We start from the raw sequence: 16,537 nt of genomic DNA, 5'->3' as shown, positions 1-16,537 counted from the left end.
TACCTCATGACGAGCCCAGCTCGTCATGAGCGTCGAAGGGGTTAAGAACAGCTTCAGGTGACCTGTGTTCTTTAAATTTGTATTTATACAGAAATTTTCTATGTATTGATATACAGATCTAATGTATTTTAAGGTATAATATATACATATACATGTTTCGATTTTAACAAATGGATGTACGTGACATTACATATCCATGTTTTTACTACTCTATGAATGTTCTGTTGAATTTGTGATCATGTTTTACTTCTGAAAAGTTCAGTTGCCTTACTCTCGTTGGTTGTTAATAATGATGTCTCTGGGAGTTTATCAGTACAAGTCTCCCACCATCCGCAACTGACTCCTACCTAGCATACTGCTTGCTATTCTGATTCAGGCATGTGAGTCTATGAAAGATACCCCAATACTGGATAAGAAAACAAGTTGCTTACCTGTAACTTCAGTTATCCAGTATTGGTATAATTCATAGATTCACATGCACCCACCCTCCTCCCAGGAGAGTCAGTTCTCTATTTGGCTACTCATTTCCCACTTGTGCTAACAAAAATCTGTGGAGAACTGGCTCTGCAGAGAGGGTTCTAGAAGGTGCTGCTAGCTGATTAGTTGGGACAAAGACTTTGGTCTTTTTAGTATAATGATGTAGATAGGCTACTAAGATTTGAGCCTCAGGCCTGTTTCCTTAGGGCCTACTATTGTTATTTACCTTTGGCACTGCTATTTTATTTACCGTGGGACTCCCGCCTCGGCGGTGGGGAATCATTCAGGCATGTGAATCTATGAAAGATACCAATACTGGATAACTGAAGTTACAGGTAAGTAACTTGTTCTCTCTTCTTCATAGCCCCTTAACTCCTCTCTAACTAAGGCAGTTATTAGTAGTTTTGAGTGACGTTTTCATTCTGCCACTGTACTGTTGGTTATTTAACATTATTCTTATGTGAAATTATGCTAGTATGACACATTGTGTATTGTGTAATGTTGTAAAAGTGTACCACAAACGCACAGGAACAACGCAAACATCAGAATGCAAGCAGCTTTTTTTTGCACAATATTTTTAGTGGGAAATGTAACCTTGCATCCAAAATGGGTGCAAAGAAATGTTAAGAGCTAAAAGGCAGCGTAAAATAACGGTTAAAAGTTTGTGTTTTGAAAAAAAAATGCACAATGCAAATTATGGGAGTTTTGCACACTAGTTATTAGTAGGGATTGTCTATTTAGTTCAAATAACTCCACAGGTTGGGTCCTTATTCTTGCAAATTTTGAACCTTGACCTAGGTCCGGTTTCAAGCCCAGTTGCCAATTTGTTCACTGCTCATGTCACATGGTACAGATATTCTGGCTGCTCTTATAGCCTTCTTACAAGAGCATAACGCTGTATTCCTAGTTTTTTGCTCTGAGCTGCACCCTCCAATTCTCCGATCAAATATTACTTAGTTTAAACCTTTCATAAAAATACTTTCAGAAGTCATAACTTCTGCTGAGTCTCACTGCCTCACTTGTTTGGGTTGTTAATTTGCCTTTTTTCCCATTGCGAAGAGAAAGTTTAAAGTGACATGCATGAGGCTTCATACCTCTCCCCTATTAATGACTGTGCATAATTTCCATTAATTTAATCTACCTGAGAGAAATTTTAGTAAATGCATGGAAGATCAGCTTGAGCACAAAAGACCAATACTAGTAACCATTAATTACCAATAATTTTAGACCAAATATCAATCTTGGGTTCTGGAGTAGCATGCTGCCTGATATAAAGCACTATATAAATGCAATTCAAATACAATGCAGTGTATTTTTCTCGTGGAGTTGCCATGCTAGGAAATCATGCAAACCAAATTTGCATGAACTATTTTAGGTGGGAAAACATTCCCTAAATCCTATATACCACCAAATGCATTTACCCTGTGCTTGAAGCATGGGCTCTGCAAAGACCGTTGTCTCAACAGAGTGACCGTAAAGACTATTTGGAAATTAGAGTTCCCATTTAACTAGAGCACACATGGATATGCCTGCTTTACAGACAACAACTGCCAACCCTCAAAACATGGGATGTCTTTAGAGAAGATAGGGTTTCTTATGGTACAGATTCGTATCGGTTATCCACTCCTTTCAGGCTGGTTTATAGGTAATACAGGCCAACATGAAAAGGTTTTGTGCCTAAAGTGAGAGTAAATGTTAAAAGTTGCTGATCGTATTCAAATGTCTGGATACCCATAAATTTGGTAAGCCGTAACATGTTCGCAAATTTGAATGGGTTTTGGTCACCTGATCAATGACTGATCAAGGCTTGTACCAAAGAGTGTAACAATTTAGATGACACAGGGCCATATGTATGAAGGCAATTTTGCAATTGCAAACGCCGTAATTCACAGAATTTCGGCGTTTGCGATTGCAAATCAGCAGTGTCCAATGTATGACACAAAAAAACGCATGCAAAATAAGGAATCACAAATTTTGCGATTATCTATTTTGCGATTGCATTTAAGGAATCGCAAATTGCGATTCCTTAAATGCAATGTAAGAAGCACCGAAAAAGTGCAACTTGGGCTTAAGGAATCACAAAATACAACCAACTTTAAGTTGGTGGTAATTTGCGATTTCTTTGAAAAATGCACTTTTTTGCATTTTTCAAAGTGCTATGTGACTCACATACATTTCCTTAGGGCATGTATGTGCGCCACATCTGCACCCAGACTCATTTCAGGGGTGACACCCTGACACCCTTGAAATTGCATTCTCAATTTGCTATTCTCAAATTGAGAATCGCAAATTGAGAATGTCTTCCCATTCTTTCCTACGGGCCTCTGGACCCATAGGAATGAATGGGGATGTATTCCCTAATTGCAAATCGCAATTTGCGATTCGCAATTAAGGAATATGTAGGATTCACAAAATGTATTGCAAATCCTACATAGATAGCATTTTGCTATTCTCAAATAGCGATTTGCAAAAAATCGCTATTTGAGAATCGCAAATGGACATTTTCATACATATGGCCCTAAAACGCTATATGTGCAACAGCAGATGAAGCGTGTGATGGGCTCTGTCTATTGTCTGAGCAAAAGCTCCTAATCAAACCGCTTGGGCAACAGTCATAATGAGTAATCATTTATGGGGTATGACCGCCACGTCTTACATCAGAAACAAAGATTGAATCTTGGCAGAGGTTCCTTAGTTGAAAATAGGATGATCGGTCTTGAATGGATTCACTTTTCAGTGGCTGTTGGTCACCCAAGATTGAATACCGAGATTGCATTCCATCAGGTGGATTTCTGAAATGGCACATCATGAAAAACATTGATGTCACTGACGTAAATTGTCAATACCACTGATGTTATGTTCATATTTTTCAATTCATGACATTGGAATGACTTGTAACCTCTCACAAGTTACCACAGCAGTTGTTGGCAATCTCCCTTTTGGGCTACCCCTTTGCTGCTCACCTTGTCAGTCTTAATCGTAAATTGAAAGGCATGAATCCTTCTAGGCTATACATGCTTCTGATCTATGGACTCCCTGCTCTGAAAGAATAATAGGCACTGCAATACTTCTGTTGACCCCGAGGAGTGGCATGTTGCAGGTCACTGTGGTCTGTTGTACAGCACTCACTCCCCCATACATACCATGGCAAAAAATGCTATCACACCCACGTGCGGCTCGATAAGGAACAATCTGTGCCATGCCCCTCTGCAACTTCTTGAGCCAGTAGCTTTCTGCCCGCTGTACAGGGCTGCCATTAGCTTTCTCCTCTCCACTTAGGCAAAATTCCTCCAGTGTCCGTAATACCTTCTTTCAACTAACTTCTATTGACTATAAAGTTGAGTCATTAAGATAGTTCACCTCTTAGTTCTAACAAAGGGTCTCTTCTTGCACACTCCCTACAACCTGACTCCAAACTAATAAAAAGAAAGCTAAAGTTAATGCATTTAAAATTACACGAACAACATGACTAACAACCCTAATAACTTTCCTTGAGCAAGGGGTGTGCATTTCCTGTTGTCTCATTCTCTTTACTTCCTTTTGGGTTTGTACAGAGGGAATGTACTGCTGCACCTTCGCTCAGCTGGGATAAAACCAGAGTAAGTTGCCTATACATATGTCTTTATGTGAATATTCATCTGTCTCTCGCCTGCCTCGCCACACCCAGGTGAAATGTGTGATCTTTATTTGGCAAATATTTGTATTCGGGAGCAACACAAATCTCCCTCGGAAAGTTTCATGGATTCCCATTTGCAAACATTGCAATGTGTTACCGATCCTTCACAGGACGCATGTGGTCCTAAATTCAGCCACTAAGATCAGTGGATCACACTGAGCCTCTGGGTTGTATAAATCCTTGTGAATTTTGAAAGTGAAGAGGCATCCATTCCTGATCCATGCATTATTTATCCACATTTATGGGGGGCAACAGGCCAGTAGAATCAAGAGGAGCTCCATTCTTTGAATGAATTTAGTTTATACAGAGACTGCAACTAGAGCAGTTTATAGCAAATGTAAAGTGTACTGTAGGAAGTCTAACTAATTCTACTATATTTCTTTTGTAAAACATCCCACCGGTCGATTTTGTTGAAGGAGCAGACTGTTTAGTAAATTATGATTACGAGTCTTTTTTTCCATATGCTTTCATGAATTCGACCATTTAGTATCCAGTTGATTTTTGGAGCCAACTAAGTGAAATGCATCCATATTCACAGCTTTGACAGAAGGTTAAGACGTTTACATTAAGCTTACAAACCACTCGTGATTTTATTAAAGTAATCTGAAGGCACTTCTCAGCTGCCAATATATCTATCTTTGTAAAATGGATGTCAATTCAAAATAAGTAGATTTCTGTGCAAACTTCAAGCCAGCTCTTGCTTTGGCAGTGGCCTGCTACCTTTAAAGTTACTGAAGGACACTGTGTATTCCTTGCATTACTGTGGATGGCTACCATCAATTCAGTGTTTAAAACATTGTCATTGCTTTTTGTTTTTTCCTCAGGTTCCCATGTTGCTGGGTATCCTCGCCGTCATGCAGAGGGCCCAGAAGCCAGATATGTCAGCTTAAAAAGGACAATGTCCAACAGCTGTGTGAGTTTACTTGTTTTCCTTGGAGATTTTCTGCTGGGCTATTCTCCCCCATGGCTTTGTATTTCCTAGTGCATAAAAGCTTTGGATTGAATATTTGATGCTTCTGACGAAAGCCTTTCCTTGTGCAATGCGTTCATTGCCTGAATTCACTTTAATGTCATCCGGTTGGCATATTAAATACTCATGCCGATAATCCAGAGAAATAATACACTAATTATTCTGTACATAAATATCCTTAGTAGAGCTCTCCTGAAAAGAAGGGCAGTTAGTCTAAGGGTGTGCCTATCACGTCTTGGAAAAGGTTACAGGCTAGATCTGAAATAACAGAATGCCTCTCCTGAACCGAATTCTTCTAAGAACCCTTATGAAATATACATACTTTGAAACCAATAGGGAGCCCACTAGTCCAACAAAGCTGCAATTTTCAGATCCTCTTAGCTAGTCCGATAAGTGAATACAGCATACTCCTTAGTCATGGGATCATAATTAAAGGTTTCCTCCCAACACATCTACAATGCCTAGTGGCACTCTGGTTTAGGATACATGCTGAGGGAATGGTTTAATAGTTTTTGTATTCTAGGTCAATTCTTCCTCTGCAAAAAACCCTGAATCTGGTACATTCTGTAAAGGCCAGCTCTTCATTGGAAGTCTGTAATTCCAGTTTTTAGTGGGTCCCATTCAAAAAAACTAAAATGGAGCAGTTGTCAAGAATTCCTAAATTGACTCTTGTGACATAGGTCCTTTTGAAATTTAGGTGTATCTTTCTGTCACTTAATATTTGTTTTAATTGGCATATGAGAGGGACTAGTTCATATACGAAAATTAACTCAATCACATTTTTTGTATGATTCAATTTTTTTATCTCGTACATGCATTGTATACAAAATGCAAACCGTTTTTTGTTATCCTATTATAAGGCAAGGCACATGAGTTAACTGTTTAGGTAAAGCAATTTCTAGGGACACCTGGGGACTCTGCCTCCAAGTTTGATTAAAAATGACTCAATCTCACCAGTTACTCCCTGGCTGCATGTGGATAGTGTGCTCAGCAGCTCTTCCGATCCTGCTGCAGGGCCAATGCTGAAAAAACATTCAATGTACCTGGCAGCTATTACAAAACCAATAGGCCTGACTTATGAATGAAAGTGCAAGTCAGATCTATTACTTTGCCACTACTTATTTTAATGATGGCAAGGTGATCAAGCCATGTTCACTTAACGTAAGCTACATAGACATGAGGTTGTCCCTGTTTCTCGATCACCGCAATCATCAGCCTGCAATTCCTATCTGTTGCTGTGACTCTATAATCCTACTGAGATTAACCTGGTCCACTACTTTACTTCAAGGGGCTGTACTCCTACACATAACCTCCACTTTTTGGGCTAGTTTCATCTCCAATTCCCTTAATATGGAGCTTAACTTTTCAACTTCCGATTTTTTTTCCAACTTTACATTGAGCCCCCTCTGTTATCTCAAGAACTCTAGATTCATTTTTCTTTTCCTGAGCACAGAAACCTATTGAGTGATATACATACTTGCCAGTATGTAAATGTAACTTTCACATTTGGTCAGTTATTGCTGTTGTATTTAGCTTTCAAACTATGACTACAAAATATGATTTTCACTAAATTGATTTTCCTGGTGACTAATTTGCTGTCCAGAGCAATCCTAGTTTGGCTGGAAGCAAATATCGACTCTGAAAAAGTGTCTCGGTTGGGTGTATTCCTTCAGCATGGTTTCATCTGCATAATACATTGAGGACTTTCCCAATAACCCCTTGAGTCAGTCTTTATCTTGACCACTTGTAATGTACATTAACTAATGGGCCTACTTTGCTCCTGGTTGTCAGTCAAGGGATTGGCGTGTGCTATTTCAGTGCCCTATGTCAAAGTTGGCTCTTAATTTGGGAAGTGGGAATCATAACAAATTTGATATAGCCTGTCTGTTCACATCCCAAGACCAGTCTCACAGAAGCTCTGCTCAGTCCCTGGTAGCTATGGTACAAACAGCAGGCAATTCCCCAGAGAAATTCATGTTCAGCTCAAGAAGTTCTAAGATTTTCAAAGTCAAATCAATAAAGTAAAAATCACAAACCAATTTAGAAAAAGAGTATTTCATTCCATTTTTAAAGTTTTAAGGATAAGAGCATCTAAAAAAATAAAAGGCCTTTAAAGATAGTCGTTTTTTATTAATGACTGATACCAAGGGTTGAGTTCAGGCTTACTGGGATGGAGAGGATGTCTGATACACAAATCGGTCATCTTGGTCAATGGACTTAGACTGTGATGAAGATCCACGTCTTCCAGTGAGGTGAGGCATTATACAAATCTAACCCCAGCAACGGTCATTAGTAGTCCTGCTGAAGCCATTTATTTTGAAACCAAAAGCTCAGACTGGCAAGAGTCTGCCCTTCCTACCTGTTGAGGTCGCTTAACTGAGGGTCTAACTGTGCCTTCTTGCTTGGGCCAATGTTTTAACTTCAGACTTTGGGTCATATTATTGGTTGTCAATATCCTTCAGCAAGCATAGCTGGAAGCTGTAGCTTTGCAAGGCTCCTTGAGTCTGGATACATTTCTGTAAGGTCCAGCTAAATCTATTTCAGTGTGGCAAAAAACACTTAGCAGGAGGAACAGAGTTTTCTTACCCTTTTTGGGTGTGACCTCCATGGGCAAACTTGGCACCTTTCCTCAATCCTCTTTTCTCCAGCAGCTAAAAAAGTTCCTCCTCATCTCTCAATTCATACTTCCAGGCACCAAGTTTGCCTTCAGCCAGGGCTCTCCTCAGTGGTCAGCTGGGCCTATTTGAAGTTATGAGTCCTTTTCCTTTCAAGTACCTGGAGCAGGCTAAAAAGTCAACCACCGGACTCTTACAGAGTAGTTCTACTCTGTGGGTGCTAGCATTAGCCAGAGGTGCTCAAGTTCTTTCCATCTAGCAAGACTGCCTTCTTGAAGTGTAGTCTCTCCAGTTCCAGGAATGTTCTCAGGAGGAGGTGGGGAGGTGCCAGATTTGTCCTGTACACTTTCCAGTGTTGGACACAATTTTCACTTACTCCGGTCTACTTTCTCACCCGAAGCACACCTCTTTTTACAGCACTTTCTCTTTGTGTTACTTTAAAAATTCCCAGAAGCTATAAATGCAAGATAAGTTCTCTGTTTTCACTGTATGATACATATAGGCAAAATCTTCCCTAAAGTGCAGTTTTATTCCACTTAGGCCTACACAATCCTGCAAGATGTCAGACCCAGGAGGGGCTCCCCTCTGAATTTTTGGTTGGAAGCCGTGATGTCAGCTAGGGGTGGAGCAAAGGCCCTCAAATGAGCTCTTTCAAAAGAAAACTTGATAGAGCCATTTTGGATTGTCCTAGAATGCTGTGCAGGGGTGTTGGAACCAAGGTGAAGGTATGATGTGGCATCCCAAGATTGGCCACTGGGTCACTGGCATCTAGAACCTTCCACCCCACTTAACAAATGCTGACAATGCTGCAGGTGACCAGAGCTTATCCCCAAGATCAAAACGAGGCCGAAATTAAAAGAATGTTCCCCCGGGGGCAAGATGTACTGTTTTACATGTTTGCCCATTTTAACAGTCCAACAGAAAAAAGTGTAATGCGCTCTGCCGATTTCTGCTATTATTCACCTAGGGTGGGCCAGGGGCCAGCATATTTATTTTATTTCCTGTGGAAGGAGGCATGTATAGGGTTCCAACAATTGAATACCCACTACTTCCGGGCCCCATCTCTCTGGGGTCTGGTGCAACAAAGAAAAGCCTAGTTAGGGCTTGTGTGGGCAGAGCAGGTTTCCAGAACCCAGAAGACTAAAGGGAGACACACAACTATACTCTGTGCCTTTTGAACCCCATCTTTGGAACCCAGCTTTGAATATAAGAATCCCTCAATGCTTATATTTATAATGGTTGCATATGAACATTGTTATTAGATTTAATAGTGGTATATTGGTACTGTATAACATTTAGGTTATTGTTATTAATGTGGTGGCACTCTGACAGTCAGTATGCCTGCTTTGTATATATTGATGTCCAGACCCCTTGACCAAGCCAACTGGCCTGCCTTATAAGTAATGATGCCCGCTATATTATGATGTTACATCTGGTCTAAGGGGTCCTTGGGGGGGCAAAGGGGGTAATATGTCATGAGGGTGTCACCAAAGGTATTTCCATCTACCTGACATACATAGTTGCAATTTAATGGACCGCATTTAGGTGTACGAGACAAAAAGGAAAAGTTTTTTGTTTTTTTTTTAAGAAAAAGCATTGACTGTACAATTGTATCAATATTGTTACGTGCCAGTAAATTATGATTGCTAACTCATCTCACCGAAAAAAGGCTTTTGACTGTTCTGCTACGCTACCTTGAGAGCGTCAAGTGCCACAACGGGGTAGTCCCAGTAATAAAACTATTGTGGCCCTATTACCTGTGAATGACTCCCATCCTGAACTATTAACCCAATTGCTTACAAGACTGGTTTCTGCAGATCACAGGGGTGAGACCCGCCTGCTCCAACTCTGTATTTTTATCCGGAATTTTAAAAAAATTAAGCACCATTTTATTGGATGATAGCACTTATCTCAAAGTTCCAATAGACAATGTGGTAATAAATGGTTCACAAAAATTTAGAAGACTAATTGTGTAATAGTGGTGAGTGTGGAATCCTGAAAGCTACACCTAGACTTTACCATATTGAAAATCCTGCCTGGATGCAGTCTTGTGCTACTTTTTAAGTAGCATACAAATTGGTGTGTGCTGAGATTGGTTCTTTTCTGTGTGTGTTGGGCGGGTGGGGGAAGGGACAGCGTTTATAGGGTGCTTCATGTGCCTCTACGCTCCTGAGTCTTGAGTATAGAAAATGGGGCATTTGGGACAGACCGAAATTAGAGGTGTATAGCTGGGAGTGTGTTTAGCTTCAGATAAGAATCATTTTATTCTATTTCAGTAGAAAGAAAAGGCTGTGCGCAAGGTCTTAAGGTGTCTACTATTCTTGACAAAGCTTAAAGCCCTTCTTTTTGGCTTTTCCATCTCTACTTCTTCATGACCCATTGTTTAGAAGATCCTCCCCGTAGAGAGCGACAGAGAGGATTCAAATGTAGACCTGATTGGTGCAACTGTGCTTCAAAATTTTGGACTTTCTTCTGTGTCCTCTGTGAACGAGGGTGTTGCTTTGCATTTATTTAGGTCAAGTGAACGATATTATGTGTAGTTTGTGGAAGCTGTTACGGTCTTGTAAATTGTCAAGTCAAAATGTGATTTCTTATGAAATGGTACTGTGATCAAAGATTTACACGTTATGGGTTCAGAGTACTATATTTGATGGAACGTTATGTTAGGTAGCTTCGAAATATTATTTGACTTCTTTTATTTACTGTGATCTGCTTTGTTACTTGAGTAACTTCCTCCATCCTCTGTTAGCAGAGAGTTTGCATGGGGCATCTAATTTTGTCTCAAAGAATTTGAGATTAGGGGTAGGCGAGCAGAGGTGTAAAATGTCCTAATAAATTATTTTAATTCAAATCAGATGCCTGCATGAAAGGCGTTATGTATTATCAAGATGTCAATAAAATTAAATATATCTGAGGAAGCATAGGCCATGATCAGAAACCACCCTAAAACATTTCGGTCAATGAATGAGGATTAACTATTTTGACTGCTTCTGTGTCACATTACTGCAATCCTTGCCAGTCAAGAACATTGTTGTGTTCAGCTCTTGTCACATCCCATGGATATCTTGAGTGCATTGTGCGCTTGTAAATAAATCAATAGTTATAAGTCCGACAAACTGGTACCATGTTTAAGTGCTGCTTACATTCAATAAAAAAACATAGGTTTCACAATTTTTCTTTTCAGTAAAATATATTCGGTAAACTGTAGTAGGCTCATTTTGCAGTATTATAGCCTGCAAAAAGTAAACCTGGATGTGTTAATGGTCTGAGAACTCTAGGCAGGTTGGAAGGAACAGGGGTGAACTTGTATGTCTTCGTCAAAACTATTCTCGCTCCGTACAATATCTACTATCTTCTCTGAGCACATCATACATTCTTGGTAGCAGCTAGCATGAAATGTAAGAGGTTACAGAAGCACCAATGATGTATTTTTCCGTCAAGCTTATACAGCAATTTCTGCCACTGGTCACCAATATTTAGTTACCAGCGTTTAGGTAAAGGAGACGTATTAGTCATAATAAAGTAGAACATTTAAATAGTGAAACAATAATAAAGTAGAAATAAAGGACCTATGTTACGTGATATGATCGCTTTGAGGGACACTAATGCAGACAATGCAAAAGGAAGTGTGTGGACGAAACACAAGTGCAGCAAATTACAAAAACTAAAGTTTTGCAAAGGGAGCCAATAAGGAATAATACTACAATCGGGCCAGCAATGGACACGGGGGAGCTATGCTGTGGTGCTCTTGAGAAAAAAAACCTATAGCCCCAAAAAAGGTTCTAGCAATTAGAAATGCTTCATGAAATGAAGTAGAGGGGATAGTAGGCAGCAAGAGTAAACATGGAGGGGATTTGAGCTAGAGTCCCAAGAGATTAAGCGATTTTATAAAGAAAATTGAGCATCTAGTGGAAACAAGACAATGCGGTTGAGAAACATCGGAGTAGGGGATATCACCTTAGAAAATAATGGAACATTCAAACTGGAACTAACGGGAGCAGAAGCTGATTTTGAAATAAATAAATAAAAACGTTACCTCTACTTTTCTGAATAATACATAACATCAGTAATGTCAGCCACAACTTACTGATACAGCATCATATATCATTATATTTGTGTTTATTTTTTGTAGTGAACTTTTTACATACATTCAACAGATGCTGCATTTTTATATTAAACCTTTGTTAGCAAATAATTCCTTATGCTTCTCTTTGTCTCCCAAATCTGCTAAATTATTACATAAAAAAATCAATAGGTGACAAAAGCTATTACTTCTTTTACACTCTTGCTAATATTTTCCCTTTGTTACATCGTGTTACCATTCTTGTACAGCATTTCTGGAATGGTTTACTGAGAATGTTTTTTTCTGATTTCAGTCTATAGTCTGGAAAATAGATTGCTTCTAAAACAGTTTATGGGAACTTTTCATGTTGGTAACATTTTATATGACTAGAAGACCCCTATCTTCCATATAATGCATGCATAGTATGTGCACCCTAAAAGATGTTGGTTTGCATTTTATTATTTCCAAAAACATCCATCGTGTTTGAGGTTTAATCGGCTTCAGAGGTGGTCTAGTTTTTCCTTTAATGTGTTTTTTGTATTAAAAGTGTAAAGAAAATAAATTTTATTGTGCCCCTCTTTCCTTTCTATTTATTTTACTTGCACATTTTGTAAACGAGGATAGTGTCATATGATGAGGATTTGTTCTAGGCAATCACTATCCTTTGCATGATGTACCTCCAGATTGTCGACCTATCTGGTTTTCCTGGATGTAGAACTCTGTGCAATTTCCTACTGGTTAGCAGGTATAGTGATGGTCTTCCCCCTTTTCACATGGTTCAATTGGCATAACTGTAACTGGCAGATTTAACTTACCTGGAGGTCCCTAGTATATGGTGCAAAGTATCCCAGGGCTTGCGGCAGTGATAATCAAGCTTAAGTGCTACCATTGTAGCATGACGGAGGCAATTTTTAAACAGCAATTTAATCTGTCAAAATAAACCCTTTTGATAGGTATTAACCTTCCGTTTATATATTGAATCACCCTAGGGTAGGCTTTATAGCCAATAAGGCAAGGTGCAGGGTATGTAAAAGTAGGATCTGAGTAAACTTAATGTTGCACGTGTCATTACAGTGACTAATGCCGACAGCTATTTTCACAGTAGCGAACCTGGCTGTTCCAGCACTGGGACGCAATATTAGATTTAATAATTCTACACCCAGTAGCTTCACTCTTGGGCTCTTCGAAATATATATTAAAAGTCCAACTCCCTAATAAATCAGATTTTTAATAAAAAAAAATTAAGTAAATTGTACTTTTAGAAACTTACCTTTTCCTGCCTAAAGCGTCTGGAGGCTAATTTACATTAGCCTTCAACTGAAACCTTCTCAGTGCTCATGCCCAGAGTAAGGTGTGAACACTGATATATAGGCCTGGGTGTGGGTAGATATTTATGTTCCTCTGGCAGGATGGTTATTTTGGCAAATGACACCTGCACTGATTCTTTCATTGTCCCCCCCCCCCCCCCCCCCCCGGTCAGCTAGGCTCCAATCACAGTGTGGAGGGTGCTGTCCCCCAAACTGGTTTGAAGTGACCACATAGGAGGTGTTGCTCATTTTCCAGGCCGCACCTCTGGGATGGGCACACAAGCTCTGCCTAATCGAAGGTGGTGGATCCCTTCTTCCCTTTTGCAGAGAGGGGCACTGTGATCTAGCTTGCAATAGGGCACCCAGGATGCTGCAAAAGTGTGCAGGGAAAACTCTTGGATCATTTATCCCATTCGTAAGGGAGGAGCCAGGAGTCACCCCACCACAAGCTGGTGTCCGGTATAAATGTGGCATTCCCAGTACCCTCCTCAGAACATTACTATACCGTAGGCAGATCAGCAGAGGGCTTAACCTACAGTTTGAGACCTGAAAAGAGCCCTGAATGACAGAACCTGCGCTCTCTTGTACCCAGGACAAAGATGTGAATTCCAAGGGACACAAGGCTGATGTCCTGTTCAAGCTACAGAGATACAGCATGCTACAAGAGGCCTATCTAGAACTTCCCAGCAGACCAGTTCAAACTAGAACTTCCCTGGACCCTGCTTTTGGCCTCTGCTGGAATGAGTCCTGACCCCCAAGTACTGTTGCTGAGATCTTGAAACCCTTGGCTGTGTGTAGGTGGACTTCTACCAACCCAGACCAGGGGCATGGAAATGTTTGGCTCTAAAGACCTCTGGAGGGCAGGTATAAACCGGTCATGCCTATCCAACCAAGGTGTATTGCCGCTGACCTGAAAGTTCAGGGTTCTCCTGTTGCAAGCTTTTTCTTAGCAGCAAATGCAATTCATTGGCGTCTCGTGGAGATTGTATCTGGCTTTGTGGATCCCTCTTTGGCTACAGTCCAAGGTCTTGCACAGCTGGGGGAATCTGGGGTTGCTTGTTCAGGAAGGACCTGTCCTGCCAGTTTGGTCTGGCCTGCTCGTATTGGAGCAGGGTCAAGACTGATTTGCATATGGTGGAGCCCAAACTGAGGTGGCATGGTGGGCAAAAGAATGATGGGTTGGAATGCTAACCTGAGTGATTAGACTTACTGCAGTAATTTCCTTTCATCACCTTTTGTGTGTTAGAAATAAGTATTGTGGTCAAGAATAACGTTTTTGAGAGAATTTTATTACATAAAGTGAGCTTTCCTACTCCACACCTTTTGGGTTAAGATTTCTTTTGCTACTAGTGGAGAAGTGTGGCTCACTGGTTAGAAGCGGCAGACCCTGAAGCAGAGGTCAGGCACGGAATCAGGGTTCTATTCCTGACGCGGCAGGGTCTTGGGCTCAATGTCCGCGGACTCGATAATTCTCGCCTCGGTGCCTAGTCTAATCATGGGTCCCACTCTGCAACTCTGGGCAATAGCTTGCTTAATCTCCACAACGGCCCCAACAGTGCTGGGATGCCTGGCTTCACCTTGGGGGTGCCCTGGAGGGGGCATCTCACAGGGAAAGCCAGGATGGATTCCACAGTTGTATACAGCGCCAGGATGCCCCGAGATGGGGCGGCAGTGCGCTTTACAAGTATACACACATTTACATTTACTTGTGTTTCAAGGATGTGTTTTTTTTTATTGAAAAACATTATTTTCCCAATTGCAAAGGGAACATTTTCACAACCCTCCCTCCCCCTTTTAGTTTAAAGATATTTAAATTGAAAGTGTTTTTTCCCTTTATTATAGACACCATAATTTGGTCCTCACTCTTTAACCACTAACACTTCTATTGTATTTTGCACTCAATGCAATATTCCTTTTCTTTACCTAACCCTAATGTTTGTTGAAACGGTACTATTCACCACCTCTCTTAACTGAAACTATTTTGAAGCAAAATATGCAGTAGTTCAGTGGATTGTTTTAATTTCGGGGCACATGTGTTTGGAATGGAGATTACACTGTTGCACATATGGAGAAAATAAGGAAAACGAATAGCAAATAGGAGTTGAATTGTATTCAGGGATGCAAAATAGTTGTACAGCTTTCAAGTTCACATGCAGTGAAGCAATTGTGTAAAACTGTGAAAAACATATTTAAATATTTTACGTATCTTGTTTTTTTTTTATAGCTCATTCACCAACCGCACTTGGACTCCAGCCTATGTTACACCGCTCCATGACACAGCTGCCAAGGAGTCTCACTTAAATTTCTTTTTTGCAGGGATACAAACTTAAAGATTTATTGTGCATTAAAATATCTGTGAAGATATTGTTTATTTAACAAACTTTGAAGACCATTTTTACATTCTGCTATGTATTGTTGGTCTTTAAGACGTTCTTATGAATTCTACATAAGTACTCCTGTATAGTTTAAAAAGTACACATTTTTGTATTGTCTGGAAATAGTCAACGTTAGCTGTGTATTTGTTAATTTATTTGTCATCAAAAAGCACTTTTCCTAATGACTAGCAAGGGTGCACAATGTTTACAATTCTTTGTGAAATTATAGTATGTCATCCGTTACGTCTGTAAATTATTGCCATAAATTGCATTATTTGTATTTTGACTTAAATGCAACTCACAGTGCAACTCCCGATTTTTATCAGAGACGTTTCAACATTAAATTCAAATGTTTTGAGTCAGCTGAATAAAATTTCATATACGGCAAGTAAATGTAGTATTTAACCGAAGTCTTCAAAAATGCACTGTTGTCTTTGAGGCTTCCAATGTCCCCCTTCTGTGCACTATTTCATGCAGCTGTCGTGATCAGCTTTACCAAGTGAGTTGCCCTAATCCTTAAATTATTCCCATCTTGACTGTAGTGCCACATCTTTATCAAAAATACTTTTGCAACCACTGAACAACATGCTTGTGTTCTGTATGTGTGGAAGTTGTCTTTGACTGATGTGAGTAGAGTGCTGTAACCAATGTCATTTTACCACCATCTAAATGAAGATTCCCAGAAAGAGATCCTTCAGTGTAATCCGACTACTTCTGTTTAGTTTAGGGTATTAATATGGGAAACAAGACGGCAAAACCACAAATGTCTTTACAACGAAAGCTTTACAACGAAACAGTCTTTCTACGAACGACGTTTTTAACCACGAGTGTATCTGTAGCACAAATTGCCTTACAGCGAATTTCGTTGTAAAGTCATGAATGGTAAAGACATATACTTGCAAAATATTTACCTGTACATTTTTTACCATGTAAGCATTTATTGTGTTTTATGTATATTTTAGGGTGGGTACGGTGTCTTGGGCGGTAATGGTAATTTTAGTATTCAGGGTGGGTATGGGTTTTGGGATGGCAATTATATTGTTAGGGTAGGAAT

The 16,537-nt window shown here is 40.0% G+C and overlaps 1 protein-coding gene across 4 annotated transcripts in view; it reads left to right on the top strand.

Moving 5' to 3' along the window:
- LHX8 (LIM homeobox 8) overlaps positions 1-16,306 on the top strand; it is a 170,433-nt gene extending 154,127 nt beyond the window's left edge. For 2 of the 4 annotated variants that reach the window (XM_078673413.1, XM_078673416.1), the window contains exons 8-9: positions 4,978-5,066; positions 15,333-16,306. In XM_078673413.1, the coding sequence (XP_078529539.1) occupies positions 4,978-5,066; positions 15,333-15,383 (140 nt within the window). In that variant the 3' untranslated portion in view covers positions 15,384-16,306. The remainder of the gene's footprint in view (positions 1-4,977; positions 5,067-15,332) is intronic. The other 2 variants (XM_078673414.1, XM_078673415.1) reach the window with 1 other exon arrangement.
- The last annotated feature ends 231 nt before the right edge of the window (positions 16,307-16,537 follow it).

The sequence above is a fragment of the Lissotriton helveticus genome, chromosome 1_2 (assembly GCF_964261635.1).
Source record: "Lissotriton helveticus chromosome 1_2, aLisHel1.1, whole genome shotgun sequence".
NCBI lineage: Eukaryota > Metazoa > Chordata > Amphibia > Caudata > Salamandridae > Lissotriton > Lissotriton helveticus.
Note: the sequence above shows the minus strand (reverse complement) of the source record. Positions and strands in the feature narration are given on the sequence as shown.